The 25,525-nt window shown below is 49.7% G+C and overlaps 1 protein-coding gene and 1 long non-coding RNA gene across 5 annotated transcripts; one reads left to right on the top strand and one right to left on the bottom strand.

Annotated features, from left to right (window-relative positions):
* Positions 1-5,651: 5,651 nt before the first annotated feature.
* On the bottom strand, positions 5,652-19,026 carry LOC142821513 (uncharacterized). Its single transcript, XR_012898259.1, has 4 exons — positions 15,499-19,026; positions 13,961-14,036; positions 13,763-13,877; positions 5,652-5,885 (listed from the first exon to the last, which is right to left on the bottom strand). It is a non-coding gene; the product is annotated as an uncharacterized LOC142821513 (long non-coding RNA).
* LOC142821498 (uncharacterized) lies at positions 10,788-25,170 on the top strand. Of its 4 annotated transcripts, none has more exons than XM_075912623.1 (7): positions 11,750-11,796; positions 13,771-13,858; positions 14,574-14,700; positions 19,019-19,132; positions 21,783-21,983; positions 23,599-23,712; positions 23,977-25,170. In XM_075912623.1, the coding sequence occupies exons 2-7, from the start codon at positions 13,820-13,822 to the stop codon at positions 24,891-24,893; spliced, it is 1,512 nt and encodes a 503-aa protein (XP_075768738.1). In that variant the 5' UTR covers positions 11,750-11,796; positions 13,771-13,819; the 3' UTR covers positions 24,894-25,170. The 4 variants fall into 4 exon arrangements, with proteins under 4 accessions (XP_075768739.1, XP_075768740.1, XP_075768738.1 ...); XM_075912622.1 differs by having other exon boundaries at positions 23,596-23,712; XM_075912624.1 differs by lacking the exons at positions 11,750-11,796; positions 13,771-13,858 and adding an exon at positions 10,788-10,857 and having other exon boundaries at positions 23,596-23,712.
* The last annotated feature ends 355 nt before the right edge of the window (positions 25,171-25,525 follow it).

Genomic DNA, 25,525 nt, shown 5'->3' with positions numbered 1-25,525 from the left:
ATTGTATAATAGACTCATAGACTCATAGACTTTAAGGTCAGAAGAGACCATTATGATCATCTAGTCTGACCCCCTGCACAGTGCAGGCCACAGAATCTCACCCACCCCTCCTAGAATAATCCTCTCACCTATATCTATATCTAAGATATTGAAGCCTTCAAATACTTTGAAGACCCCGAGATGCAGAGAATCCTCCAGCTGTGATCTCTACCCCATGCTGCAGAGGAAGGCGAAAAACCTCCAGGGCCTCTGCCAATCTACCCTGGAGGAAAATTCCTTCCCGACCCCAAATATGGTGATCAGCTAAACCCTGAGCACGTGGGCAAGACTCACCAGCCAGATATAATGTCGGTATGTGACGTTATAAGCATGTATTTTGTGTGAATACCAAATGTTTCTCTGTATGTGGTTAAACTATGGGCAAAGCAGTTCAGCCTATGGACATGCTAAGGAGAAAAGCTCTGGAACAATAGCCCTCTATAGGCCAAGGACACACCTCAAGAGTGGTGACTCATACCTAAGGGCTACCAGCAGGGAACACAGGGATAGGCCATGGGCCAGGTGACGTGTTGTAGCCAAGAAGAGACCAGGAAGGAGGGATAAATAGGCCATGTGGTCAACTCCATCTTAGTTCTGAGCTCAGCACTTCATCCCAGAGGTAGCAATGCAGGTATTGAAGAGCCAGGAAGAACTGTGGACCCATCATGATCCTAGGATGTGCAACAAGGACTTTTAAGCCAGCAGCTGTAACATCTCTGCTAGAGCCTGCATCGAGAATTGGGAGATTCGATGCATGTAATGTACTATCCTTTAACAACCTTACTCTTGTGCTTTTCTTTATGGCAGTAATAAACCTTTAGATGTTAGATGCTAAAGGATTGGCTCAGCGTGATTTGTGGGTAAGGTCTGGAGGGTAAATTGACCAGGGATCTGTGGCTTGTTTCTTGGAACCGGACAGAACTTGTTCGGGGTAGGTGGGATTGGGTTCTAAGACCCCCCACCTGTGTATGAGGCTCGGGGCCATCTGGGGCACGGATATTGCTGGGGTGTCGGAGAGGTTTTGCTCGGGAGGCTTCAGGCAGATTGCTGAAGCGCTCTGTGTGACTGGTTTGTGGCCTGTTTGGAAAGGTCACCAGTCTGGGGGCTGTAAGGAGCCCTGGATTTGAGCAATTCGCCCTAAGCAGACGCCCTCAGCTGTGCCCAGACACAGCCCAGTCCATCACACCATGCATCATGGCAAGGGTGGCACTGCTCCAGCTATGGCTCTTCCCATGGGGCTGGAATTGTGCTGCCCTGGTGGATCCTCTAGTGTGAGCAGGAGGAGTCATTAGCTGCCCCATGAAGCTGGAGGCCAAGCCCACACCTCAGCCGGTGATTTTTGGAGGGGTGGCTATCTGCCCCCCATCCTCTAGTCATGGGGGAATCAGGACTGGGGGTAGACTACTCAGCCCCGCAGCCTCTACCCACAGGGCTGGTGGGATGCAGTTCCTTGATCTCTCTCCTCCTCTTGTGGGGGGCAAGACAGGACTGTGGCTTCTGAGCCCCATGGTGTCTCCTGAGGGCATGCAGGCCAGGCCACGGTTCCCAGCCTTCCTGGTCTCTCCTTCATGGGAGCAGGGCCAAGCCACAGTTTTCAGTGCCATTGGTGCCTCTGTGGGGAGGGAGCTGGGGCCAAGTTGCAGTTCCCTGTTCCCTTGGCATCTCCTCCTGGGGGAGGCAGTGCCAGATCAATTTTTGTCTCTCATTATCTCCTGGTGGAAGGGGGGCTGGGGCAGCATGGTACAGCCCTGGGTGTGGTCCAAGGACTGAGGGCCAGGGAGTAGGGGTTTAGGGGAATGGAGCCACTTACCTGATGCAGTGGCCAACAAGATGGTGAGCCCCAGCCTCATGTGTCCCATATTTGGCATAGGGAAATATGGTCACCCCAGTGAAGGGTGACTTGTAAGCTTGTAAGCTGTGACTGTTATTACCGATTGTAACACAGTGTTAGTTATTATTTATTTTATTTGCATCCCAACAGCCCCTACAAACTGTAGATGACCTCAGATGGAGGTGGCGGGGGGGGGGGGGGGCGGTTCCTGCATAAAACCCAGGGTGGGACAATCCCTGACTTGAGCAATTTACAGTCTAACTAGAAAAGAGAGACAAAGAGTGGGAGGGGAAACTGAGGCTTAGAGAGGGAAAGTGACTTCCTTAAAGCCACTTAGTAGGTCAGTGGCACAGCTGGGTATAAAATCCTGTTTTTTTCAAGGTCCAGGCCAGTGTTCTAACCATTAGGTCATGCTGCCCCCTGCAGCACTGAGCAGTGATGAAGTTTAGCCTTTAGGTGGAAAAGATGCCTTGATAAAATCTCCAGGCCCGGCAGGGAGAGGAGGTTTCCCACTATGGTTCTGAACACCTGTGCTGTTCCGTAGTAATTTGATGATGAAGTCATCAGTTACCTGAGAATGGCTTTGTTTTTCCCACAAGCCCAAACTCTGGTTGGTCTTAGAAAGACATGTGGCCAAACCACTTGATGCTAAAACTCATTTTGAGTCTGGTACTTTCAACTCAAGATGAGAAAAATGAGAACTGAACACAAGGAATTCCTGCCTTGGGCAAAAGAGATATAAAATGGAAAAACCAAACAATAGTGCTATGTCTAGACTACGTGGACGATTCAAAAGAGGAGATTCAAAAGTAGTCGGGATGCGGCTTTTTTTGGCACCTCCGCCCTCTTTTTCGAAAAGCTGCGTAAACCTCATTTTTTGAGGAAGAGTGGCTTTTCGAAAAGGGGAAGGGTTGCTGAAAAAGCCACGTCCCAATTACTTTCACTTTCAAAAGTTCTGCTTAGTCTAGATAAGCCCTAGGAGAGTGGCAGAAGCCAGGTAACCCCCTTTTAACATCCAAGGTATCTGCTGGAAACATCTAATAATGAACAGGAGGAAAGATTGGAACCATGCCAGGAGGCTGCCAAGCTTGTGGGAGAGATGATTCGAATAACTGTTAGGGTAAAAATGTGCATGTAAGAAGTTTCTAAGTGGATTAGGTTTAGCTGGCATCTTTTGTTTGTTTTGTCATATCAATTTACTTTGATTTGTTTGCTTTACTTGCAATCACTTCAATCTTACTTTCTATACTTAATAAAAACATTTTATTATCAATCCCAGTGTAAATAATTGTTACTGGGGGAGAGGGAAAGCAACCACTGTGCAGCTCTCTTTAATTTATAAACAGGGTGAACAAATAAACTTTCTCTGTGTAAAACTTTTATACAGAGTAAGATGGATTTCTTTGGGGGTTTGGGTCTCCTTTAAGGCTGTGTTTTTGGGGTTCCATCAGCAGCCTTACAACTCAGCTGCATAGGTATCTGTGTTACTGTGCTGGGGGGGGGGGGGGGGGCTGTTACCTTAACTCTGTGCCTTGGCTTAGGGAAACCAGAGCTTCTGGCCCAGCAGTACAGGGATGTAGGGTGTCTCATAGGGCAGGTTGCTTGATCAGTATTCCAGATGACAATCTCAAGGAGATCCCTGTGATCCAACCCATGATATTGAACTCCTGGGCTGCTCCGTGACAGGCTAAACTGAGTCACTGGCCTGGACTGTGCTAAATACTCCCTGGACCCTGAACACCTTTGGCTACGTCAACACTGGCATGATTTTCCGGAAATGCTTTTAACGGAAAAGTTTTCCGTTAAAAGCATTTTCGGAAAAGCGTGTCCAGATTGGCAGGATACTTTTCTGCAAAAGCACTTTTGCCAATCTAGACAAGCTTTTCCGCAAAAAGGCCCCAATCGCCATTTTTGCGATCGGGGCTTTTTTGCAGAAAAGAAATCTCTGCTGTCTACACTGGCCCTTTTGCGCAAAAGTTTTTCGGAAAAAGACTTTTGCCTGAACGGGAGCAGCATAGTATTTCTGCAAAAGCACTGACGATCTTACATGAGATCATCAGTGCTTTTGCAGAAATTCAAGAGGCCAGTGTAGACAGCTGGCAAGTTGTTCTGCAAAAGCAGATGATTTTGCGGAAAAACTTGCCAGTCTAGACACAGCCCTTGAGTCCACCCACAACAGGACTCCAGACAGCACAGGTCTGTGCAAGCTACCACTGGGATCCGACTGGACTGGAGCAAAACTAACCCCAGGCAGGAGCTACCCAGTGCCAGTCTGACCTGTGCTAGTGGGAGCATGGGCATGGACCAGTCAAACTGATACCATTAGCCCCATTAGAATCCACTGCTTCTGGGGCCTTTGCTGGGGACTGTGTAGTTTAGGACAGCACAATGGCAAACCTCAGGAGTTCTTAACACAATCCAACATATCTAAGGGGGCTTGCCCTAAGGCTCAGATCACTGCTGCCCAACCAGTCCAATCCCTTGGAGTTCTGTGCTGAAAATTAATGGAATTGGGCTCCTTTGATCATGCCAGTCTATCTGGCTGCCTCCAGTGGCTTCTGGGATTGGTATCACTTCAGTTGTTAAACCTCCTGAAAGATACCTTTGCATATTCACCATCATGTGACACCAGTTTTCTGCTGGTTCAGCTCAACAGAGAAAGTGAATGTAAGAACTCCAAATCATCTGAATCTAAAATAAACCCAGTTTCCATAAACAGGGTTTCATTTCCTTTTGTCTCTGATGTCCTACATTTAGACAGACTCATTGTGCTGAACAACATTGTAACCATGCTGGTCGTGGGAGGTTAGAGAGACAAGGTAAGGGAAGCTGTATCTGCTACTGTCCCAACTGCTGTGGATGAGTGACAAGCTTTGCAGCTTACACAGACCCTCTCTTCAGGTCCAGGAAAGAGTCTGTTCCTCAGAGCTGAGCTCTGTGAAAGTCCAAAAGCTCAGCTGTCTCGCCGCAGGGATTGGGCCATGAGAAGATATTGCCTTTTGAAGTTTTCTTGGGGAAACACCCTCTACAAACAGTCATCACTCAAAGATACCAAATCACTTCTGTTTTGTCAGGAAATCCTCCAGTCTCATTTGAGGACTCTGAGGGTATGTCTACACTACAGTATTATTTTGAAATAGTTTATTTTGAAATAATGCATCTAGACACAAAATGCATTTCGAAATAGTGTTTTGCTATTTTGAAATAGCTCATCCACACTTAAGGCCGTCCGGAACAGGGTCTGGCAGGGCATCAGGTCAGGAGTTAGCCTCAGGCAGCAGCCACAAAAGGTATCTCAGACCTGTGCTTAAAGGGACTGTGATAGACCGGGCTGGGTCTGGGCACAGCTGCGGGCGTCTGCTCAGGGCAAATTGCTCAAATTAGGGGCTCTCTCTAGCCCCCAGTCTGGAGACCTTCCCAAACAGGCCATAAACCAGTCCCATCGAGTGCTTCAGCTGCCTGCCTGAAGCCTCACAAGCAAAACCCCTCCGACACCCCAGCAATATCCGTGCCCCGGATGGCCCCAGGCCTCATACACAGGTGAGGGGTCTTAGAACCCAATCTCAACTTCCCCAAACAAGTTCTGTCCGGTTCCAAGAAACCAGCCACAGATCCTAGAACAATTTACCCTCTAGACCTTACCCACAAATCCCACTGAGCCAATCCTTTAGAATCTACAATCTAAAGATTTATTACTACAAGAAAGAAAAATATGAGAGTAAGAAAAACAGGATATGCTAAAGCAGGGGTCTCCAAACTTTTCTGCCCAAGGGCCGCATTAACTATCAAACAGCAGTTCGGGGGCCAACTACACACTTGAGGTCCAAATAAAAAACAATCAAAACATGGATGTTGTTTTTAATTATTTATTTAATATTATTTTATTCAGTTATTATTTAATAACACATTGATTTATCAGCCCTGTAGATCCACTGTTTGAAATTGGGGGTGGTGCTTGTCCTAGTCCTGCAGGAGGGGCTCCAGAACGGGGAAACTGCTGAGAACTCATTTCCACCTGCGCAATGTGATGAAAATTGTAAGCAACATAATCCTGGCAGTATGTTCAGCCTAAGACGCTCACACTTGAAGAGATGTGATCGCTCTCCTATCATGCAGGGAATGAGGTGACAATTTGTAACATAGCCCCATGGAACAAGGGGCATGCATTTTAATGGGAAAAGCTGGTTTGAAAGCAGACACGTTATCACTTGGTAAAGGAAGTTGGAAAGCAGTGCCCAATGCTCCCACAGACTGATACCCGGCAGGGCGGTGCTGCTCTGGGTTGTGGATGAGAGAGACCAGACGTGGAAGGGAGAGGGATGTTTCTTCAGGGCGCACTGCAGGCACCAGGGCAGCGCGCTAGGCACGGCACAGCATCACCCAGAGGCTGTGCCACAGCAACCAGACCGCCTCCTGCAATGGGCACCAGCTCCTCAGGTATCCCCCCCCGCGCGCGCGTGCGAAGTACCCACTTCAGCCCCCTCTCGCGCCAAGAGCCCCATAAACCAGCTACTAGCCCCTTCGCTGATTGGGTGGCATAAAGGAGACTACGTCATAGCCCTGTACCAATCCAAGGTCAAGCTGGGCCACGAGCCAATCGAACGCAGATTTAGGCTCGTGCGCTCAACCAATCGAGAGCCCAGCCCACTAGTGACCTCATGAGAGAGCTAGCCAATAGGATAAGAACGCACTGGCCAATAGGGAGCAATTGTCCACGCCAAGTCCCAACCCCTCTCGCTGTGAGGGACGCGCAGAGCCCGGATGTTCACAAGCAATAAAGCGCAACGGCCACCAACAAGCCAAAAAGGTCTCCACGGGCCGGATGAGAGGGCCTCGCGGGCCGCATCCGGCCCGCGGGCCGTAGTTTGGAGTCCCCTGTGCTAAAGTATCATACGTTACATGCATCGAATCTCCCAGGGTATGTCTACACTACCCCGCTAGTTCGAACTAGCGGGGGTAATGTAGTCATCCGCAATTGCAAATGAAGCCCGGGATTTGAATTTCCCGGGCTTCATTTGCATGAAGCTGGCCGGCGCCATTTTCAAATGCTGGCTAGTTTGAACCCCGTGCCGCGCGGCTACACGCGGCATGGAGTAGCTAGTTCGGATTAGGCTTCTAATCCGAACTAGCTGTACTCCTCGCTAGTTCGGATTAGGAAGCCTAATCCGAACTAGCTACTCCATGCCGCGTGTAGCCGCGTGGCACGGGGTTCGAACTAGCCGGCATTTAAAAATGGCGCCGGCCGGCTTCATGCAAATGAGGCCCGGGAAATTCAAATCCCGGGCTTCATTTGCAATTGTGGATGACTACATTACCCCCGCTAGTTCGAACTAGCGGGGTAGTGTAGACATAACCCCAGTTCCTTGATGCAAGCTTGCAGCATAGATGTTATAGCTGCTGGCTTAAAAGTCCTTGGTGCACATCCTATGCCAGGATGTGTCTACAGTTCTTCCTGGCTCGTGAATCCCTGCGAGGCCACATCTAGGGTCAGGAGCAGATCTGGAGACCAAGATGGAGTCAGCCACATGGCATATTTATACCTACTTCCTGGTCTCTTCTTGGCTGCAGCAGGTCACCTGGCCCGTGGCCTAGCGCTGTGTCCCCTGCTGGTAGCCCTTAGGTATCAGTCACCATTCTTGAGGTGTGTCCTTGGCCTATAGAGGGCTATTGTTCCAGAGCTTTGCTCATTAGCATGTCCATGGACAAACATTCCTGGCCCATTACTCAACCCCATACAGAGAAACTTCCAGTCTCCATACAGAGTACCTATTCATAACTCCACACACAGACAGTATACAGATATATGAAGAGGATATACAGAATCAGTAGAAAGTAAGCTTTTGTTTGACACCTCACATGGTCCACTTTGTACCAACATTTGGGGCAAACATCACCCTCCCATGGGTACAGCAGTGATATAGCTGCTCTCCTCAAAATCCAGTAATGTGACAGGGACTCCCCCGGACAGTTGACTCTAAGGTTTCCCTGCTTGCTTGCCTACCTTGCTGAGGGACAGCAAAGCATTTTTTTCTGTGTGTGCTCCAGTTGCCCTCACTCAGGACACCACAGCACTCTGCAGCATGGAAGCCAGAGACACCCCTGGGCACTCTGGTGCTTCTCCTGGATGTGTTGCTGTGAATCTGGCAGCACGTTCTGCAGGCAGTAACAGTCTCCCTGGTGTGCCCCACTGGGGGCATTTGCCTCATTCCTCCCTCACGCCCTTCCACTTACCCCTCCCTAACCCCCTTCCTGCTGTACAATAAAATGTGTTCATTACAACAAAGCCTCTTTATTGAACAAAACTGGGGTGAGGGGGAATGAAACTGAGGTGAGACTGGGGAAAGAAGGTGAGAGAGGGGAGGAGGGAGGGTGGGAAAGAGGAGGGGAAAACCTGGGAGGAGGGGGCTGGCAGGGGGAGGCAAGGGGAGGAGAAGCTCAGAGCTCAGGGTTGGGGGTCTCGCTGGCCCAACTGCCTCCCAGCATCACGGGTGCAGGGGCCTTGGCATCCCTGGGGGTATGCGGAGGAAGAAGCGGAAGGGAGGAGGAGTGGTAGCAGGGAAGGCAGCAGGGGCTGGAGCAACAGAAGGCAGCAAGCTCTGCCCCAGGGTCGATGACCAGATGGGGGGCACGGACTGTCCTGTCCCCCAGGATGTGGTCCACAGCATCAAAATAGGGGCAGGGGTCTGGGTCTGCCCCTGGTTGGGAGCTGCCCCCTGTGGCCCTGGCATATGCCTGCCACAGCTCCTTTATTTTCAGTAACTGCTGGCTCTGAGCTGGCAGGCTTGGAGCTGGCACAGGTACTGTGGCCAGAGTCTACCCCTTTAAGGGCTCTGGGAAGTGGGGGAGGGAGAGGAATTTTCTTGGTTGTGCCCAGAGTGGCCACCAGGGCACCCTGGGAAGGGCTGGAGGCCCCCTATTTCAAAATAAGCATCTACACAACGCTTATTTCGAAATAGCAATTTCAAAATTGGTGTTATTCCTCGTGGAATGAGGTTTACTAATTTCAAAATAAACCCTCTGCTATTTTGATTTAATTTCGAAATAGCGGTTTCGCTGTGTAGATGCTGGTAAAGGTATTTCAAAATAATGGCTGTTATTTCGAAATAACTTTGCTGTGTAGACATTACCCTGAGGCTGTGCCTACACTGGCGGGATCTTGCCAAAATCAGGATGCCAGAGCGTGCCTCCTTCAGGCCCGACTCCTCCCCGCCCCACCCATGGCGCAGGGAAACCCTGTGCGTGCCTGCCCCGGGGCCAACCTCCTCCCTCCTGCAGCAGGGCCAAACTCCCACGGGCGCCTGCCCTGAGGCCAAACCCCCCTCCTGCCGTGCAGCCCGGCCAACCCCCTCTCCTCCCGCAGCACGGCCAAACCCCAGGGCCAACCCCCGCTCCCGCGGCACAGAGAAACCCATGCTCGACTCACCCCTCCGGCACCAGTGGCGCACAGAAGCCACCGCACTCCTCCTCCAGGGCTGATGCCCCCTCCCCCAGCACGCAACAGAGCTGTGGGAGGGGAGCAGCCCACACACACACTTCTGGGCTTCAGACAGGACTTCCGTCCACCCCGCGGAAAGCCGGCACTACACTAGAAGTAGGTAGAGGAGCTTCTTGGGAGTGGGGATGCCTGAATGCCTCATGATCTACTGGTCGATTGTGATCAACTAGTTGCTGACCATGACAGTACATCCTCCCCAAATGCCAGCCAGGGTTCAGGGAGAAGGCTAACAAGTCAGCATGAGTTGTGACAACCATCCCTCACAGATGCCAATCTGAGCTCAAGGGGACGCATTGATGAACTACACACAGTTGTCATTGTTGTGTTCTATTTACTGTTCTCTGTACTTTAAGAGCATCTAGGAATATACCTGTGGGCAAACCTGTCTGCAAAGTGCCACCCACCATTCCCATAGACCTGAAATCTGGACTTAACTTACACACTGCAAGAGGAAGATTTTGAGGAATAACACCTGTGTAGTAGCAAACATGTAACCCTGACCCATGGGTGGAACACTCATGTAACCTTTTAGATTATTGGCTTATTGTGCCCATTATGCCTTGACACTAGGACCAATCCAGGGGCTCAGGAACTCCCATCCCATTGCTTCTTTCCACCCACTGACGCCCTCTGTAATCTACTGGAATCCATTGTTGGGCAGCGCCTCACTGAGCAGGACAAGCCAAGTGACCCTCCCCAGCGCTGAGCATAACAAACCCCCCTGCTTGGATCCACAAGGGGTCAAACTTCTGTTCCTTCAGGCAGCGTATGGGCCGGGCTGCTCTGCAAAGGGAGATGAAAGGGGGGGGCATGAAGGGGCAGGGAGGGGGCAGCAAGAGGGAGGGAAATGCCGATGGGAGCAGCAGAGGGAACAAGTCACCAACTCCCACCCCAGTTTTATGGGGGGACGGGACGGACAGCACTCTACATACCCTGGGTGTCACTGTCACCTGATCTGACACCTCTTCTGCACAGACAGTGATCTGGGTCGCAAGGCAAAACCTCCCCCCGCTGCCCTTGCCCAGCAATTTATCTGCCCGCTGACATGTCACCTGCCCCACCCAGAGGCAGAAGCAGCAGGGCAGTGAATAATGACACTAAGCAGGGCTGGATTACCCACTAGGCAGACTAAGCACATGCTTAGGGCACCAGCAAAGCAGGGGCACCCCAAAAATGAGATTTTACATTCTAGTATTGTTTTTATTTTGAATTACATATGGGGGGCACCATAATCTTTTGAGTGCTTAGGGCCTCTAAAGATCTGAATCCGGCCCTGCCACTAAGATTTCCTTCAGAATTTGCACGTCCGTGGGCGCTGCACATGCGCATTGACGCACCCTCCCTCTGCTCACCCATGAAGTCAGACGCTGCTGCGGGTTCCTCCAATTGCAGCAGGGTAGGCGGGGCCTGAACAGGAGCGGAGAGTGACTGGCGGGGGCGGGACACACTGAAAACCCAACGTGGGGGAGATTAGACCATGCTTGTGCAACAGGTCAGTTACTCTGGTTCTGCTGTACCGCCAGAGCTTACTTCAAACCTGGAGATGCCTGGTCACACCCAGCGCCGTGTGGTAGGGGTCCCTGGCGTAAGCCAAACTGGAATTCTCTGGGCCCTAAAGCCCACGCGGGTTTGCAGTAGCTGAAGCTAAAACATTTCCCTGCGTCCAGCCCCGCTTGCGGGCGTGTGCCCCTCACCAGGCAGGGAAAGGCCACCCTGGCCAGTCCCTGAGCAACTTATGCCCGTCAGATCCCAGCCCTTAGAAGGGTCCTGAGATACCCCCCCCCGGCCCCGGGAAACACCCGCATCTGCCCCACGGGCCAGTTTGCAAACCCTGCAGCTGGGTCTCCTTTGCCCCTCCCAGCCCGGGGTCCCCCCTGCCCCGCGCTACCCCGCACACGCGCGGTTTGGGCCTCGAACAGACCCCTCTAGGTCTAAGTCCCTAACCCCGCACGCACCGGGCTGCAGCGGTACGAGCAGCTGCTCTCAAAGTTCGAGCTTTAGGACACGCTACGCAGGCGCCCCAGATCGGAGCATGCGCCGTAGCCGCGGCTGAGGCTGCTGCCCTCACTCTGTGCGCAGGCGGACAGGTCTTGGAACGCTGGGGGCAGCTGGGTCCGCGCGCTGCCGCCCAGGTTCTGTCCGACTGCGGGGGGGGGGGGGGGGGTTCAGTGTGTCCCGCTCCGTCCCTGCTCAGGCCCCGCCCACGCTTCTGCAATTGGCTGCTGGACGGATCCCGAAGTAGCGTCAGACTCCGCGCGCGAGCAGAGGGACCTAGCCTATCCGTCGCCGCGGTCACTGCGCATGCGCCGCGTAGTGCGCGGCGCGAATTCTGAGGGAGCCGTTGGTGGCATTACTCGCTGCGGGCTGATTCGGGGAAGCGCCGGGGCCCGGAGGACGCGGGAGAGCCGAGGCGAGGGGGGTCTGGGTCAATGTGAGTGGGGGCGGCTGACGTGTGAGATATGGAGGGGAGCTGAGGCCGGGGCAGATCAATCGCTGGGAGGGCTCCGGGGGGAGGTTTTGCCCTGGGATGGGCTGCTTGGGGGGGGAGGGCTCCTTGTCATACACCGGGGGTGTGTGTGTCAGAGATCACGTGACACTGGCATCAGTCTGGGGATGCGGGGGCGGGGTTGCTGCCAGAGGCGGGGGAGGGTATTTCTCTATGTCGGGCCCCGCCCTACCCCGACTGCGGGTCAGACCCGTCCCTGACGCGGCGGCGGCTCCCAAAGACCCAATTCCCCCAAGGTATGGGTGTGGGTGTGGGTGTGGTGGCTGGGAGGGAGGCAGGTGGAAAAGGGAGCCTGGGGCAGGAGCTGGGAGGGGGGCAGATGCAGAAGGGAGCTCAGGGAGAGTTAGGGGAGGTATAGAAGGGGGTGCAGGGTCCAGCAGTGGGTATGGAGATGGGTTGTGGGCAGGGTTCGGAGGAGGAGGAGGGGAGGGGAGGAGTGCAGGAGGGAGAGATGGGTTGTGACCTGTAGGGATGTAATAGTGCAGTTGATTATTCAGTAAGCAAAAGCTTATTGGTTGTTGCTATAGTTTACTGCTATAGCATTTTGCCCCACCCCTCTGACCATCAATATTTTAGTGGGCTGGCCAGCAGTGGGATTCCCCCTAAGATTTTCCATTTTTGGCCAGGTTAAATTTAGTTTTGGGTGGATTGAACTTTCTTTTGAACAATGCCAATATTGAGGTAGTGTGTGGATTACTAACCATTACAAACAAAAACTACAGCTATAAATGTATCTGAATAGTCCATAGTTATGGAAGAAAATACATTAAAGAAAGGGATAATTTACAAGGAGCTATGCTTATGATGTTTTAATATGAAATCAAATAAAAAGAAAATTTAACACTGTCCTTGGATGAAAAACTGGGTTGTGCCCACGAAAGCTCATGATACTATTTGTATATTTTTATTATTCTCAGGCACTACAAGACGATTTTTGTTTTTTAAGTTTAGTTACAGACTAACACAGCTACCCCCTGAGACCTTGCAGTGCATGTATCATCTTCCTTTCTAATGGATGCATATATGTCAAAGTTCTTGCAAATAAGCATCACACCTTGCATTATCTACTTCTAACTCATAAGAGCCAGAACTCTGCCTGATAAATTATATTGTATTAAGGTCAGATATTTGCCATCATATATTTTAATTAGTAACACTGGTTTTAAAAAAATCATTAGGATCAGAGTTCTAGATATCTGCAACATTCCAAAAAAAATCTGTTAAAAGAATCTTTCATTTTTGATGTGGTCTGTTCCAAGAATTTGGTAAATGGTCAAGGGCTACACTCTTCCATGCTATTAATGGAGGATCTGGTAGGCATCCAAGAGAGAGATTGGGGAGTTTGGGGTGTGGGATCTGGAAGAGAGTTTGGGTAAAATAGGGCAGGTTTTCTCAACCTTTTTTTTAAAATAAAGTACCTACAGTTTTCAGACACACATTTTTTTCCTACCATTGGAACATGTTTGTTTAATCAGCCAGGTGGTCAATTAAATTTTTGGGTGTAAAAAGTACAAAAATAATAAAGCAATATAAAACTTAAAACAAAAATTCAGTTTTCTACAAATTTCAGTTGTGTTGCCGTACCTCCAGACTTCTCTTGACTACCCTGTGGGTATGTGTACCACTGGTTGAGAAACACTTAAATAGAGGATTATGACAGGGCAGGAGTGTGGGGGAGTGAGGGGTGGATTTGCACTGTGACCAGGGATAGTGAATTTGGGTGCAAGGTCTGAGCACGGCTGGAGCAAGGGTACACAATGTTTGGATTACATGGGGTGGGGGGTCAGAAGGTTGGGAATGGAGAGGCTGGGGTCCCAGAGTCACCCTTCTTGGAGGAGAGTGTGAAATGAACCAAACCCCCTTTGGAAACCTCCTCAATTGCCCCTCTTACCCTGACAGACTGAAGAATCACGTCCACACTTTGCTCCAGATCATCCCATCTTGTCAGATGCAGGACAGGGAAGTGACTGTGGTGAAGCCAGCTCGGGTAGGGAGTTTTGTGGGAGCTGTGTGTGTATAGGGGGGTTAGTAGATGGGAAGTGCAGAAAATACACAGGATGAGGCAGGAAATGGGCAGGGTGAGATATACCTGCTGGGACGTGCTCAGCCTAGGGTCTGATGGTCTGAACAGGCCCATTAGGAGAGTGGTGAACGTTCTCCCATTTCTGAAAGAGGAAAAACCCCATGGTCAGGGCTGGGAAAACTGACCAGAGTCTCCATTGGTCCATCAATGGCTACTAGACAGGATGGGCAGAGAAGGTGTCCCGAGCCTCTGTTTGCCAAAAGCTGGGAATGGTCGACAAGACTTGGTGATTCATTGTTCTGTTCATTCCCTCCAGGGTGCCTGCATTGGCCACTGTGGGCAGGCAGGACACGGGGCTAAATGGGCCTTTTCTCTGACCCAGCCTGGCCATTCCTATTGTTGTTTTCTCCTGCTGCCATGAGCTAGGAAGGTGCTGGGATTCCTGTCCCTGTTGCCTGTGCAGAGTTCTGCTTCCCTAGTAGCCTGTGGCAGGCAGGTGGGCGACTGGAAAGACCCTGCTGGGAGGCACAAGGAATTCTCCCCTCTTTCTCCTTTGGAGCCTTCTGGCCTCTCTGGGCAGGTTCGAGGGGAGATTCTTCTCCTTGGACTTCCTCCACTGTGACTTGTGGGGCTAGAGCTGGAGTGGCAGGCGCTGAGAGGGGGGTCTCTGTTGTTTCAGATGCCGGTGACCTTTGAGGAGGTGGCTGTGTATTTCACTGCGGGGCAGGGGGCACTGCTGGATGCTGCTCAAAGAGCCTTCTACAGGGACGTCATGCAGGAGAACTATGAGATGGTGGCCTCGCTGGGTAAGGATTCCTGTGCCTGCAGCCAGCAAAGCCTGGGGGCCAGCATTTCTGCATCTGATCAGTTCAATTAGAGGGGAGTAAGCTCTACAGTCCCCATGTAAAAGACATTTGAATCACCGTGCTTCCTTCTGAGGAACAGGGGAGTCAGACACTTAGGAGACATGCTAATTCATCTCCATCTCCCTAGCTTTCAGAATCATGGTACTATCCTGCCTACATTATTTCTCCATTCACTTGCCTTCTTGGGACTGGCTCCATCTGAGGGGAAGGAACTAGGCAGGAGTCTAACCCCGGGGGGGAGGGGGCGGGTTTGCGAGTGAGAGAGCCCCTCAGAGCCCTCAGATCATTACAACTTGTGGCATGACAGCACTCTGTCACCAAGAGATGGGGAGTCACTAGGCCCTGCATTCCCATATACAGCCAGACATGACACTCAGTATTTTAAAGAAGCCTTATTGAAGGCACAGAAAGAAACCATCCCGATACGTAGCAAGAGAAGCAAACATGATAGTTTCGGTAACCGGGTTTGGTTCTTTAAAGGATTTGAAACCACAGAGAGAGGAATACTTCTTTTTAGGGTTAAACAAAGATTATTTATTTTTTCTATTTACTTTATAATCAATTTTCCATTTAAATCAATTCATTATTTTTGATTCTTTTAAGACAATATAATATACAAAGAAAAAGTAGAAAAACAGTACAGTTAAAAATAACAAGAAATAACAACTTCTCCTACTGATATACCCTCCTGAGTTACCTTCAAAAAATCTATGGAGTTAACAGTTATATAATACTCACGTTAAGAAAGATAGAAGCATTGCTTAGATTCAGGAGATATTCTTTTCTTTATGTTTTTCCTTTCTTTGGATTTTTCGTTGCAACTTACGACCGGTATTCGTTCCCCTTTCGGAGCTTATTTGTTCCCCTTTCGGAGCTTATATGCGGCAGCGAGATTCAGCGCCGGGGAGGGAGCCCTGGTTGATCAGACCTGGCTTTTCGGATTCGCAACCCGTCCGCTCGTGGTCTGTTTCAGCCCACCTTATATACCTGTTTCGGTATTTTGGTACTCCTCCACTCGCCTGACAATTGCTGACGTTAGATTTTTGTTGTCTCATTCTGCCCTTACAAAAAACTTTCGTCTGCTCCATTTGGGGTAATCAGCACTTTGTTGCATACTGCTGTCTGAGTTACTTACTTCCCTAAAAGCGGGGTTATTGTTGGTCAACCAATCAAATTTTGTTTTTATTTTTATCTCCTGTATCTGAGAGTGCTGCCTTTCCTTTCCACTTACAATTAAACTGGTGCTCATTTGACATATTCTGGGTAGGCCTCAATACCTTCCTTTCACAGATAGGAGATCGGATTGGCTTACAGGGGAAATCCTTGGTGAACTTAAGCACAAAAAGGGAGCTTACAAAAAGTGAAAACTTGGACAAATGACCAGGGAGGGGTTTAAATGTATAGCTCGAGAATGCCGGGGGGTTATCAGGAAGGCAAAAGCGCAAGTGGAATTGCGACTGGCAAAGGATGTGAAGGATAAGAAGAAAGGTTTTTATAGGCATATTAACAAGAAGAAGGTGATCAGAGAGGATGTGGGGCCCCTACTGGATGAAGGAGGTAACCTAGTGACAGATGATGTGGGGAAAGCTGAAGTACTCAAAGCTTTCTTTGCCTCTGTATTCACGGACAAGGTCAGCTCCCGGACTAATGCGCTAAGTGACGCAAAATGGGATGAAGATGGACAGTCCTTGGTGGGTAAAGAACAGGCAAGGATCTATTTAGAAAAGCTAAACGTACACAAATCCATGGGTCCAGACTTAATGCATCCGAGGGTACTGAGGGAGTTGGCAAATGTCATTGAGGAGCCTTTGGCCATTACCTTTGAAAAGTCGTGGAGATCGGAAGAGATCCCAGATGACTGGAAAAAGACAAATGTGTAGTGCCCATCTTCAAAAAAGGGAAGATGGACAATCCAGGGAACTATAGGCCGGTCAGTCTTACCTCGGTTTCTGGAAAAATCATGAAAGGGATCCTTAAGGAATCCATTTTGAGGCACTTGGAAGAGAGGAAAGTGATCAGGAATAGTCAGCATGGATTCACAAAGGGCAAGTTGTGCCTGACCAATCTGATTAGCTTCTATAATGAGATAACTGGCTTGGTGGACATAGGAAAGTCAGTGGATGTGATATACCTTGACTTTAGCAAGGCTTTTGATATGGTCTCCCACAATATTCTTGCCAGCAAGTTAAGGGAATGTGGATTGGATAAATGGACGGTAAAATGGATAGAAGGCCAGGCCCAGTGGGTAGTGATCAATGGCTCAATATCAGGAATGGTGGTTGGTTTCTAGCGGAGTGCCCCAAGGTTCGGTTCTAGGACCCGTTTTGTTCAATATCTTTATTAATGACCTGGATGAGGGGATGGATTGCACCCTCAGCAAGTTTGCAGATGACACTAAGCTAGGGGGAGAGGTAGATACGCTGGAAGGCAGAGAGAGGGTCCAGAGTGACTTAGACAAATTGGAGGATTGGGCCACAAGAAATCTGATGAGGTTCAAGAAGGACAAGTGCAGAGTCCTGTACTTGGGATGGAAGAATCCCAAGCATTGTTACAGGCTGAGGGCCAACCAGCTAAGTTATAGTTCTGCAGAAAAGGACCTGAGGGTTACAGTGGATGAGAAGCTGGATATGAGTCAATAGTGTGCCTTTGTAGCCAGAAGGCTAATGGCATATTAGATGCATTAAGAGGAGCATTGCCAGCAGATCGAGAGATGTCATTATTCCCCTTTATTTGGCTCTCTAGTATTGTGTCCAGTTTTGGGCCCCCCACTACAAAAAGGATGTGGACGCACTGGAGAGGGTCAAGTGGAGGGCAACCAAAATCATTAAGGGGCTGGAGCATATGACCTATGAGGAGAGGCTGAGGGAGTTGGGTCTGTTTACTCTGCAGAAGCGAAGAGTGAGGGGGGATTTGATAGCAGCCTTCAACTTCCTGAAGGGAGGTTCCAAAGAAGATGGAGAAAGGCTGTTCTCAGTAGTGACAGATGGCAGAGCAAGGTGCAATGGTCTCAAGCTGTGGTGGGAGAGGTCCAGGTTGGATATTAGGAAAAACTATTTCACTAGGGCTTTGTCTACATTGGCAAGATTTTGCACAAAAGTGGCCTGTCTACACTGGCTGCAAGTACTTGCTCAAGAACACTGACGTTCTAATGTAGGAAATCAGTGCTTCTTGCGCAAATATTGTGATGCTCCCGCTCAGGGATAAGCCCTCTTGCACAACTGTTCTTGTGCAAGAGGCCAGTGTAGACAGTCAATATTAATTTCTTGCACAAGAAAGCCCCTTGCACAAGAAAGCCCTATGGCTAAAATGGCCATCAGAGCTTTCTTGCGCATGAGAACGTCTACACTGGCATGGATGCTTTTGCACAAAAGCACATCTCTTACTCAAAGGCACATGCCAGTGTAGACGCTTTCTTGAGCAAATACTTTTAATGCAAGAGTTTTTGCGTTAAAGTATTTGCGCAAAATCATGCCAGTGTAGACGTAGCATAGGAGAGTGGTGAAGCACTGGAATGGGTTATCTATGGAAGTAGTGGAGTCTCCATCCCTAGAGGTGTTTAAGTCTCAGCTTGACAAAGCCCTGGCTGGGTTGATTTAGTTGGAATTTGTCCTGCCTAGAGCAGGGGGCTGGACTTGATGACCTCCTGAGGTTTCTTCCAGCTCTATGATTCATCTGGCAGGTAGAACAGAAGGTTTATTAGTTCACAGGGATACAGCATAGAACAGAATTCTTAGCCCAGGAACAGTCAGTACAATCCATCTTGGGTAGAAGAGAGCCCAGATCTCTGGCCCCAAGCCAGCGACACTCACTTCCACTCTCCACAGTTAATTCCTGGCTGCAGCCAGCCCTGTGTGAAATTTTGTCCAGCTTCCCAGGTGAAAGGTGTCATCTGGTCACACACCCCTCCCAGGCTCAGATTATCATGAGCCTCAGTTATCATAAATATGCTGGCCTGGGCATTCTCCTTCAGTGAGTCACCCACATATTCACCTCCAGATAGTTGTGCAGTGTCTAGGGAAACTGAGGCAAACACAGAGAGTTACTACAGGACAGTAGAAATCACATGCAACAGAACAGAGTGAATACAATTCTGACTTTGTCACATTCCCCACCCCATTCTGCCCCAAAAATCTGCTGCTTTCAAGATGTCTTGAGTTACTCCAGTTCCATGTAGGATGAGATTGAGCTCAGGGAATGTTCCTTGTGACACTGCCCAGACTCCATGTGCCTTCACCTTGCCTGATTTTACCTCTTGCAGGATTCTCCATTCCCAAATCTGACCTGATCACCCAGCTAGAACGAGGGGAAGAACCGTGGGTCCTAGATCTCCAGCCCACCAAAGAAATGGAGATCATGAGAGGCACTCAGACAGGTGAGGAGTCAAGGAAACTGAGGTACAGAAATATTTTGGCAAGTGCAAGAAAAAGCTGGGACTCCTGAAAATGAGCAGTGAGCAAGAGCCCTCACTTCTGCCCCATGTTCCCCAGGTAGGGTTGCAGGTATCATCCTGACAAATACCTGTCTCAGCTCCCCAGACATCCTTAGTTGTCAGGAGTTTCTTCCCTTTTTTTCCTTCCTTGGGAGTATTTAGATGGGATGTGGATGCAGAAACCAGTATCTCAGTCTTCTGAACTAATATTCTGCTGTGCTTTCTGTCTTAGGCTATGGCAGGCAATACTTTTTTATGGGGGCGGGTACTCTAAGATTTTGGAAAGTGTTCGAGTGCCGCATTCTTCCATGGTATTAATGGAGCAGGTGCAGGCTCTGGGATGGAGGTTGAGTACAGAAGTGAGCTTGGGGTAAGGGACTGGGGTGCAGGGGTTTGGGATGTAACATAGGGTAGGAAGGGATTGTGATCTGGAGCAGGAGATTGGGGTGCCAGATGCAGGCTGTGGCCAAGAGACTTACTTGCTGGCTGCCAAACTAGCCTGCCTGCTTGCAGAGTGTAAAATGTTTCCCAGCCAGCCTTCTTGCCTGGCCATATGCTTGATGAATAACATCCCAGGGGAAGAGGCATGGTTCTTCTTGGCTGCCTGTTACTCCAACAAGCAGCTCACATTGGGGTGGGACAGCTCCTAAAACTTCCCCCCCTCCAGTTTTAAAACAGAAATTGAGCCCCACAGCTGCTTTTCTGCCTAGCCTGCAGGACAAGCTAGGGAGCCTACCAGGGGCTTCCTAATGCCTCCGCAGGCTGTCTTATGCTCAGATCTGCTTTAGGGTCTATAGAAACCCTGTTTGGTTTCTGTCTACTTAAAGCTGACTTGCTCACGCTGTAAAGCAGGAGCAGGGAGCCGATGGCCTGAGGGCCAGACATGGCCCCTGACTTACCTGAATCTGGCCCCTGAAGCTCAGGGAATCCCCGGTATTGGGGAGCCTGCACTGACCTGTATCCCCAAAAAGTTCCTTTTTTAACCCCTTTTAAAATGAAGTCAGCAAGAAATTAAATTTAGGCAATGTCTAGCTATGCTGCGTCTAAGGAACACATCTGCTTTTTCAGACCAATTTCCGAAAAAGAGGACACGTTCTTTCACCATCCTGTGCCACAGTGCCCAGAGCCCAGAGCTGCTGGGGGAGGTTGGCCCCAGGCTACTCCCAGCAGAGCTGGTTGTGATCCCTGCCCAGAACCCAGGGAAACAGCTCCCAGCATGTGTGGGGTGAAGGAGCCAGCCCTGGGAGGGGGCTGAAGAGGGGAACAGGGATGTGTGAGGTAGGGGCAAGAGAGGCATACAGGAGATGCTGAAGGGAGATGGGGGGGGGGGATTCAGGAGAGATATGAGGCAGATGGGAGCAGGACTGCATTGGAGGGAAACTCGGGGGGTGGCTGGGAGGGAGAGGGGGGATGTGGCAAGGGGAAAGTATTGAAGCAAGAGCAGCCTGGGTGGGGAAGAAAGAGACACAGGTTGCACAGAAGGATATGCAAGAGATAGAATGGCAGCTCCCCCACCTTGTGGGGCAGGAGGGGAGAGGGCAGAGGTGACGTGGTAGCAATAGGGGGCACCAGCTCCTGTGTTCTTGACAAAATTTCAGGTGCTAAATAGGGTGCCCCAAATACCCCCTGGGTTTGAGGGTGCCCCTTCCTGAACCCTACTCAGCAGAGAGAGGGAAATTCTTTCTCTGATTTTTTTTTAAGTGTTGTAGATAGCGGCGAACTCTGATCATTATGGACTGGCAACATTTCATTTGCATATTGATTATTTCCATAATAAATATGCAAATGTTGCCAATCAGCCAAAAGTTCATGAATGGGTTTGCTGGTCTGTGGTATAAAAAAGTTTGGGAACCACTTGTCTAAGTGGATGCAGCTCAGTGAGAAACAATAACTGAAAGCTGAAACCAGACAATTTCAGGCCAGAAAAAAGGCACAAATGTTTGTGAAGGATAATGACGAGCCACAGAAACCAATGGCCACAGGAAGGAAGTGGTGGATTCAACTCAACACTAGGCAACTTTCTAGAAAATGTGGGGAATCAGCTTTGTGCCTGGGTAGCTGGGCTAAGTGTAGTGGCTTGTGCCACAGAGAGGGTTAGACTTCAGGGCTAACGTTCCCCTTGGATATTGTGAGTCTACAAATTTTAGCATCTCACCCTGCAACACTCACCACACATGCTTACTAATAAACATTTGACTCACATTAACTTCACTGCATCTCTGTGAGTCTGTGCTACTAATAAATGGAGGAAAACCAAGGCACTTTAGCTGCCGGAACCTAAATTTAGACACCTCCATCCATGTTCAGGAAGCGTAGTTAGTGGCTTGTATCTTAAACACTGCATATTCAGAATGAAATCCCATTGTTACAGGCACAGTAATGTTGAAACTCAAGCCAGGTATTAGGAGAAATGAATGTGGATTTGGGATCTAACTTGTGTGTGGTGGTTATGGAATATTGAGACTCAGCATTTGCCCGCAGTGGCAAAGTCTAGCATATGGGTCACCAGGGACAGAGTCTGGGCAGAATGGGGTTGTGGAAAAGGATTAAAGCCACTTTTGAAATGTCTCCAATTGTCTTTCTCCCCTGACAGGCTGCACAACTCCCATGTCTGTCTCCAGTCCAGCCCATGGCCTACAGTGCCCGGGACAGGAAATGGCTGTGCCGGAGCTGGTGACCTTCGAGGAGGTGGCTGTGTATTTCTCTGAGGAGGAATGGGCCCTGCTGGACCCGGGCCAGAGAGCCCTCTACAGGAATGTGATGCAGGAGAACTATAAGGCTGTGAGCTGGCTGGGTAGGGATTCCTATCCCTTTAAGTAATACAAGCTGGATGAGCTCTGGAGCAGCTGGGTTGGGTTTGGTTCAGGGTTCTTCATTAGCCCCACCCCCAATGTCAGGAGTATCAACCCCAATAATGCTGGCTCCTATGTGAAAGACTGGCCTTTCCACACTCCCTCCCATGTGGAGCAGGTTCAGGGATATAACAGTGGTGCTGCTCTTCCCAAAGCCAAGGTCTCCGTTTACTTTCCCACCATCTTGCCCATTGGTTGGAGGTGTCAGTGGTCACGATGTTAAATATCGGTTAATTGAATAGTTGAGTAACCTAATTAATTCTTATTGGTTAGTTGACTATTCTATAGAGCCCAGAAGGCAAGGCTTGCAGCCAGTGCACTCTGATCTCAGTCCCAAGGCGTCCCCTTCCAGAGTACCTTGCTTCCTCTGTTACAGAGGCAGCAGCACAGGGTGCCGGGCAGGAGCAGGTCCGCAAGGGGAGCCAGTTTGAAAACCAGCTTCCCATGCAGACCAGCTGCCTTCTATCAGAAGCAGCAGTACAAGGTGGCAGCAGCCCCTAGCAGGGGATCAGAGCTTCCAGATCTGGTGCAAGCTTGTAACTGAGCCAGGCTGCTTTCCCATCCCTCTCCTAATAAAATTTAACTGCAGAGCTAGAGCAGGGGTAGGCGCAAGCTAGGTCTGAGCCAGGCTGCTAGCCAGCTTGCTAAAAATTTACTGGCAGTGGGGACGAGGGGAATGTTTGTAGTCTCTGGCATTAACCTATAATCTTTTGCTTATCGATTAATTGGTTAATTGACTACACTGTTACATACGTACTCAATGGAAGTGCCCAGGTAGTAACAGCAGGTACCAGCATTGTGGGGATGAGTACAGCTGTTGTTAGTGCCTGCAGGCTACCCTTGTGCCAGTGGGCTGGACTGCTGGAAGGGGGTGCCATCTCAGAGTTCTTTCCTGCCTCTGGTAGATTCTGTGCAGCCCGAGAGGAAGGGGAGGCACCAAATGGCGAGCTAGACTGGCCACAAGAGGGAGGCTGGGAAACCACACTAAGGGTGCAGCTTCTGGCAGAGTAGAACCAAGGCTGCAGAGGGGGAGCTGAGCTGCAGCAAAACCTACAAGCAGCAGAGCAGCAGCACAGCCCATCTCCACCCTGACTGGCCACAGGAGCAACAGCTGTTGTGGGCAGATGGCAGGGCCCACCCAGGCATAAGCGGTCGGGATCTGGAGCATAGGCAGGGCCTGAAGCAACAAACCAAGGGTTCATTTTGTGCCCAGACAACTTCCTCTGCCTCCTTCTGGTCCAAGTAGAGCATCCGAGCCAAAGAGCATTCCTGTCCTGCCCTGGGATGGGGTGGGGATGGAACCGGCCTGGCGGGAGACTGAGTTGTATCCTAGAGAATGCAGCAGAGGGCTCAGCTCCCTTGGGGAATGAGCTGGACCATTCCCAAGGCAGCGGGGATGCACCTTTACCGCAGGTGAGTGTGTCCTGGGGTCTTGTACCAGCCAGAGCCCAGTCTCTGCAGTGGGGGAAAGAGCCTCTCTGATCCTGGCTCTGGAAGCAGTAATGGCACAGACCTTAATGAACAAGATCAGCACTTGACTAATTGCTCTCCAAGCAGGATTTGCAGTCTCCAAAGCTCATGTGATCTCCTGGGCAAAGCAAGGGGAGGAGCTGTGGATCCCGTATCTCCAGGGCTGTGAGAAAGAGGACATCATCAGTCATATCCACACCGGTGAGTAATCTGCTAAAATGACCTGAGAAACTAATTTCTGTGTTCTCGTGCAGCTGTCATTTGTGCATTTTCATCAAGTGTCACTGACCTTTCAGCCTGTCTTCAACTCCAGTCTGGGGAAGGGGGGAGGAGGATGGGCTCATGATTATTTAACTTTCTAGGATTATTTGGGCGTGTTCTCCTTTTCTGTTCCCTATTCAGAGTTTTCTTTTCAGCTCAGCACAGGGAATGACGCCTGTCTAAATTCTCTCTCTCTCCTTGCAGGTGATGGGATGCTGAGTGATAACAATGAGGAGAGTCTTCAGCAGGAAGCATTGGAGCAAAAGGCTCCACATAGGGTGTTATTGGGAAGATCTGAAGGACATGTTTCTCTGATACGTGAGCAAGGAGAGGCCTATAAGAGTCGGCATAGCCCAGAAAGGCAGCAGGGAAACCATCCAGAGAAGGGACAGGGTAAATCCAGTCACAGGAGCAGAGGGGTGAAAAACGTAGAAACCAGTCAACAGAAAATCCTCCATGAACAGGCACCCTCCATGTACAATAACTGTGCCACTCTTATTGAACATCAGAGAATCCACAGAAGAGAGAAATCCTTCAGCTGCTCTGAGTGTGGGAGGAGCTTCAGTAAGAGGTCAGACCTTGAAAGACATAACAGAATCCACACAGGGGAGAAACCCTTTTCTTGCTTTGACTGTGGGAAAAGCTTTAGTAGGAGCTCACATCTTTTTCAACATCAGAGAACTCACAAAGAAAAGCCATATTTCAACTCTGACTGTGGGGAAAGCTTCAGAGAGAGATCAGACCTTGTTAGACACAGGAGAATCCGCACAGGGGAGAAATCCTTCATCTGCTCTGACTGTGGGGAAAGCTTCAGTTGGAAATCACATCTTAATCTACATAGGAGAATGCACACAGGGGAGAAATACTTTAGCTGCTCTGACTGTGGGAAAAGCTTCAGTTGGAAATCACATCTTAATATACATAGGATAATGCACACAGGAGAAAAACCCTTCAGCTGTTCTGACTGCGGGAAAAGCTTCCGTGGGCACTCACATCTTATTAGTCATATGAGAATCCACACTGGAGAAAAACCTTTCAACTGCTCTGACTGCGGGAGAAGCTTCAGTAGGAGCTCAAATCTTTTTAGACATCAGAAAATCCACACTGGGGTGAAACCCTGATTGCCCTTGTGTGGGAAAAACTTCAGGGAGAGGGGAGGCCTTGTTAAACATGGGAGAATTCACATGGGAAAAACCCTTTGACAGTGGGAAAACCTGGATTTTAATAACCATGATATTGTCACAAAAGAGAGCTGTTGTATGATTGATCAGGCTGCATGACAGGGTATTGATCAGCGTCACAGAACAAAAGATCCACAGTAGCTCCAATATACCTTTAACAAGTTGTATTGCAAGCAATTCAGAAGCAATATATATATATATATATATATATATATATATATATATATATATATATATATATTTTAGTAGCAAGCAATTAAAAGATGTGTTAAAAGCACGATTTACATTGAATAGTTAACAGTCTAAATGTAATCCTTAACACAATTTAGCAGCCAAATTCTTAATCCTATTTAAAACATACACTCTCATACACATGTACCACTCACCCTCTGCGGCTGGCCAAACCCCAGGTAATTTTGGTTAATTTGGTTGAGGCAGAAGTCTGACGTGCATGTTACCCCAATATGCCGAATCGATGGGCTCCAACTCGTGTAACATGTATCCCCCTCGGTGGGGGCTAGTCAGGTGGGATGTTATCCACTGGTTGCACCCAGCTTGGGTGGGGTGAGGTT

The sequence above is a fragment of the Pelodiscus sinensis genome, chromosome 31 (genome assembly GCF_049634645.1).
Source record: "Pelodiscus sinensis isolate JC-2024 chromosome 31, ASM4963464v1, whole genome shotgun sequence".
Classification (NCBI taxonomy): Eukaryota; Metazoa; Chordata; order Testudines; family Trionychidae; genus Pelodiscus; species Pelodiscus sinensis.
The sequence above is the reverse complement of the archived record's forward strand: the minus strand, read 5'-3'. Positions and strand labels throughout refer to the sequence as shown.

Coding starts and splice junctions, on each gene's coding strand:
- LOC142821498 (XM_075912622.1), top strand. CDS start 13,820: ATGCAGGACAGGGAAGTGACTGTGGTGAAGCCAGCTCGG. Junction 21,984..23,595: donor TAAGGCTGTGAGCTGGCTGG/GTAGGGATTCCT, acceptor TTGCTCTCCAAG/CAGGATTTGCAGTCTCCAAA. Junction 23,713..23,976: donor CATCAGTCATATCCACACCG/GTGAGTAATCTG, acceptor CTCTCCTTGCAG/GTGATGGGATGCTGAGTGAT.